Genomic DNA, 5,000 nt, shown 5'->3' with positions numbered 1-5,000 from the left:
GGCAAGACACTTTACTCTCACGGTGCCTCTCTCCACCCAGGTGTATAAATGGGTACCGGTGTAATGCTGGGGGTAACCCTGCGATGGACTAGCATCCCATCCAGGGGGGAGTACAAATACTCCTAGTCGCTTCATGCTACAGAAACCGGAGATAAGCGCCGGCCTGATGAGCCTTCTGGCTCGTAAGCGGAGACTTTATTGCTCTAAGTTGCAGTGAGAGTTGGGCTAAAGTTGCAAGTCAAAAGCAGTGTTTCTTACCTTCTGGAAAATGTAAGGTGATTTGTTACCACCTCTCTTCTTTGCTTTCCTTTTTATGCTTCCACTTTTTGCTTAGATTGAAAGCCATCCAAGCAGAGAAATACCCTGTAGTGAAAGTAAAGAAGCCACCAGGACGTCCCAGAGCTGATGCCAATATTGCAGACCCTGAGGGTGAAAACAGCATGTCTAACTCCTTGGCTGACGACAGTGTGCAAGGAAATGAAGATGATGATGAGGAGGAAGAGGAGGAGGAGGAAGATGAAGATGAAGATGATGATGACGACGGCGAGGGTGGAGGGGATGGCACACAGTCCAGCGAAGAATCTGACGAGGAAGAGGTATTATTTGTAAAAAGTCAATATGCAGATATTATTATGGTCAAGGAAAATGATTGCTTTTAATTAAATAATTTTCAATAAACAGGATGCTACAGAGCCTACAACTCAGGAGGAACTTGAGAGAAGACTAAAAAAGTTTGAAAAGGTAAAATCTCGCGCATCTTTATTCACAGTTTTTATATCAAGATTTTGTTGAGTGCATTTTCCCTGTATACTAGCTAATTTAAAGAAATTTTTAACTTGCAGAAACACTCACAATTTCGTTCCAAACTGTTCAGTTCTTCTCATGCCCTGCGGGCTTTATGCCTAGGCCAGGACCGCTACAAAAGACGTTATTGGATTTTGCCCCACGGGGGTGGTGTCTTTGTGGAAGGAATGGAGACAGCAGAAAAAGAAATTGTACTTGATTTGATGACAGAATGCCTAGAAAACTTTCATGCACAGGATGTGAAGGCTGGGACTGAATTTGATTCTGTGAAACAGGAACACCAAGGGGATCCGACAAAAAGTGGTATGGAATACCAAACTTTGCCAGAGACGTCGTTGAAATCTCCTTGTCATGCAGGTCTCAAGTCTCCACTAAAATCTCCCCTCAAGTCACCTCCACATATGAAAGCTGATAACAGAGACAATGCTTCAGTCATGTCAGGTAACAGCATGCTTTCGGAAGGAAATAACATTCAGTCACAGAGTACCCAGCAGAGACTTGACAAGGCTTACATACCCAGTGCGGCAAGTAGAAATGCCATGGAAATTCAACGAATTGAAAACCTTTTTAGAAATGAATCATCATCATCAAAGCTGGCTTCACAAAGTCATTCCAGGGCACCAAAGCCACAGGAAAAAAACGGTTGGTTTAATGTTCTTCCGCGCATGCCCTGTGATGAGTCATCGCTGACACTCTCTCACACACACAACAGTGGGAACTTTGTGCCCACATACAGTAAGAGGGGAGGAGATATGGACTTAAGTAACACACCACCTACGTTAAAACGCCCCCCTGGCCGGCCACCAAGGATTTCTAATCTGAGTGATGGTCAAGCTGGGCCCAGCTCTGTTCAGAGGGATGCTCCTGGGCATTCAGTCTCGATTCAATACCTTCCACAGCTTCCTGTTAAACGACCACCAGGGCGACCACCTAAATCATCTTACCAGACATTTAATCTGACATGTTTTGACGGCAACAATCTTGCTGGTGCTATACCAACCGCCACTGTAGCTGCCAGCACACAGTCTGTATCAACAATGTCCTTGTCATTTGAGGAGTTAAAGAGGAATGTGTTGGAGTCATTGATGCAGGAACCAGCACCTATCCCACCTGGTAAGTGACGAAGACACCTTTGCGCAATGTAGCTTATCCCACTGGCAACAATAGGCCATGCCTGTTTTGCCAGGAAAAAATGAATGAATTTGGTGGTTTTCAAATTAGACAAAATCAATGATCTTGTTTTAAAGCATTATTTTCTGTTTGTTTAGAGTTACAGCATGGTTGGTGGAGAATAACAGAGCCATCCCATCTGAAGGAAATCATCAAAATATTGCACACAAGGTAGAAATAAAATTTAATTTTTGCTTCCTTTTCTTGGAACTTGAGTTTCAGTTCTGTGTGGAGTTGATTAAAACACATTTGACTCTATTAATGCAGGTTCAAACTACATGTAAGTGTGTGCATTGGATTTGGAGGTGCATCTTTTTAGTGTGTGATATAGTACTAAGCAAAAGAAAGAGGTAAAGGGAAGAACACTTTAAGCATAATGCTAAAAAAATAAAACAATAAGCAGACTCGCATTTCTAAGAAACTTCTTAATTTCTGCTAATTTTCCATAGAACAAGGCAAGACAACTCAAGAGTCCCTATGACGCTTATTTTTTCCCCAGTGTTTTTTTTTTTCTTTTTTTACTTTTCGTTTAAATATCTACATGTATAGTGTCTGGACTGCAGTATTTCAAAAAAATTTCCCTCATAGAATATAAACGCGTTTAAGCTGGCCTTTGATTTTTGGTCCTGGTAACAAGTGACGTCAAAGAATCGAAGTAATGCCCGCTAAAACGCATGGATACACTTTGAGGGAAAAGTTTTTGAAGTACTGCAATCCAGACACTATGGATAAATAAACAAAAAACAAAAACAGGGAAAAAATAAGCATCATAGGGACTTTAAAAATGTCTTTGCACTTGTCCTTGCAAGCATGTGATCTGATCACATGATCCAAATATATCACAGGTTAGTGTACTGACAAAAATGTAGTCCACATAGTTAGAGCCAAAAGTACTGTGTGCTGTTGGGTGTGTTCTTGTGCTCCAAAACTTGACGTTGGTCTAGTGCACTGAAAATCTTGCAATCCGCAACCAAAATGAACAGGTTTCCTTTAGTGATTTTAATTTAACCCAGTTAACACTTTTATTTTACCCAGAGGCTTACCCTGGTCTAAAGAAGGCAGTCTTGATTATTCCCTTTAATTAATTAAATGAGCGACATTTTCTCTCCTCTGTGCAGGGGAATAAGGGAGAAGATTTTGCAAAAGAATTGCCAGAAATACAATGAATATGCGAACAGTTCCTGTACCAAGGGTGATCAAGGTAATTATCGATAATTACATGGTATTGTAAAATTTTAAAAGCAGTTGGTCCCCTGTTAGCCTGTGGGCCCATCATTGAGCTTCCTGTGCAAACCCCAAAACAAGTTCTTGTTATGCATTGCATTGAACTGTCAATTAAAATGTCTGAACTCTTAGTTTTAAAATATGGCCTAAGACACCAGGGGCTGGTTCCTGAAAGGTGTAATAACTCCATTCCAGGGATAAACGTGCCTTATTCCGGCACATTTATCCCTGGAATAGAGTTATTCCTCCTTTCAGGAACCGGCCCCAGTGTTTTAACATTAAATTTTGTGAAATTAATTCCATCCTAGTTTTTGTTCTTGTGAGTTTTTTAATTTAAAGTGATTGTAATTTTATTAGATAGTGGATAGCTTGTGTACATGATGTATAGTAGAAATTAGGTGGCCACATATAGACGGTGATGTCCCATATAAAACCTTGTAATTCTTCTTGAAGAAAGTTGTCGAAAACTTTGATTGATTTCTTGACGATATAGGAAAGGTACAGCATATTTTAAGTGGCAAATCTCTAAATCCTCCATTTCTTGACGAGCCCAAATTTTTATGGTGGTGATTAGTTCTCAGGCGATCGCATCTTTGGTGTCATTTACTGAGTGATATATTTTTTTGCTTCCCCTTGGATAAAATCACAGTGGACAGCGATTCAGATGAAGAAGAAGAAGAAAATGAAACATCGTCAAACAATGAGCCCAAGAAAGACACTCCTGTTGAGGACAAGACCTTCCCTCATGTGGCATTTGCTGTTGACAAAGCTATTCTACGGGAGGTTGAGGAAATGGAGGAAAAAGTGTTTACTGCAAGTCTACAAATCAAGGTAAATCTCTCAAACTAACAACTTGACACACTGACCCTCCAATTTTTCAAAGTGATCAAGATCAACCCTGTTTCCTTCATTTCTGATCATTCTGCTTACGAATACTGAACAATCTACTATTCGTGCCATTTTGTTCCTGAATACTGAAAATGGTAGATGAGTAAAGTAAGCAGGACTCCTAGTTCCACCATCTGCCCTTATTCCAAAATAATTCTTTCAAAAGAATGCACCCTGAAATAAATGAAAGTTTATGACTTAATTAAAGAAAGAATTAATTTTCTTTTAGGGTTGGAGGTTACCACCAAAGGCTTCAAAGGGATTGAGTCGTAATTCACTGTCTGGTGAGTGAACAATTTGTAAACATTAAGGCCATCTCATGCACTCCTTCCACCTTTACTGAGCTGTCTTTTTTCAGTTGCATCACAGATTTTCATCTTTTCTGTTCTCTTATGTATTATCTGAATCCACTTAGCCCCGACCACTTCCACTCCTTATCAATAATATGCTCGATAAAAACTTCATGCGTCTCAATTACTTGGGAGACCCTGTAGCTTTCCATATGTGGTCTGTGATTTGAGAACGAAACCATAGATGATATAACACAAACAGTGCTGCTATCTCTGATAACAAGAGAGGCAACGGGCCATAGGGACCAGTGAACATAGCTGTCTACTGAGCTACAGGATTAATCCAAACACTTGGGGCTCATTCCTCCATTTCCTGTTCTTGATTCTCAAATTTCAAAACTCAAGCCTTGAAACTCAATCCTCGATTCTCTAAAACATTGAGGATTGAGTTTCGAGCCTACATGTGACCAGTACTGCAAATAAAATACTTTTTTCACTCAACACAATTATCACTGGACAACGTTTCGAAAGTAAATCTGGTACAAATATAATTTTGATATTTCTTTGAGCGTATCTCGTTGCATGTACCCTGCTCGAATCAGAAATAGGGAGTAAAATGTTTCT

The 5,000-nt window shown here is 40.0% G+C and overlaps 1 protein-coding gene across 4 annotated transcripts in view; it reads left to right on the top strand.

The window, feature by feature from the left end:
* Positions 1–5,000, top strand: part of LOC138040576 (bromodomain adjacent to zinc finger domain protein 2B-like) — a 35,952-nt gene that overhangs the window by 20,278 nt on the left and 10,674 nt on the right. For all 4 annotated transcript variants that reach the window (XM_068886288.1, XM_068886290.1, XM_068886275.1 and 1 more), the window contains 7 exons: positions 335–596; positions 682–741; positions 843–1,917; positions 2,073–2,145; positions 3,093–3,175; positions 3,848–4,029; positions 4,316–4,370. In XM_068886288.1, the coding sequence (XP_068742389.1) occupies positions 335–596; positions 682–741; positions 843–1,917; positions 2,073–2,145; positions 3,093–3,175; positions 3,848–4,029; positions 4,316–4,370 (1,790 nt within the window). The remainder of the gene's footprint in view (positions 1–334; positions 597–681; positions 742–842; positions 1,918–2,072; positions 2,146–3,092; positions 3,176–3,847; positions 4,030–4,315; positions 4,371–5,000) is intronic.

This window comes from Montipora capricornis, chromosome 1, assembly GCF_036669925.1.
Source record: "Montipora capricornis isolate CH-2021 chromosome 1, ASM3666992v2, whole genome shotgun sequence".
Taxonomy (NCBI): Eukaryota; Metazoa; Cnidaria; class Anthozoa; order Scleractinia; family Acroporidae; genus Montipora; species Montipora capricornis.
Note: the sequence above shows the minus strand (reverse complement) of the source record. Positions and strands in the feature narration are given on the sequence as shown.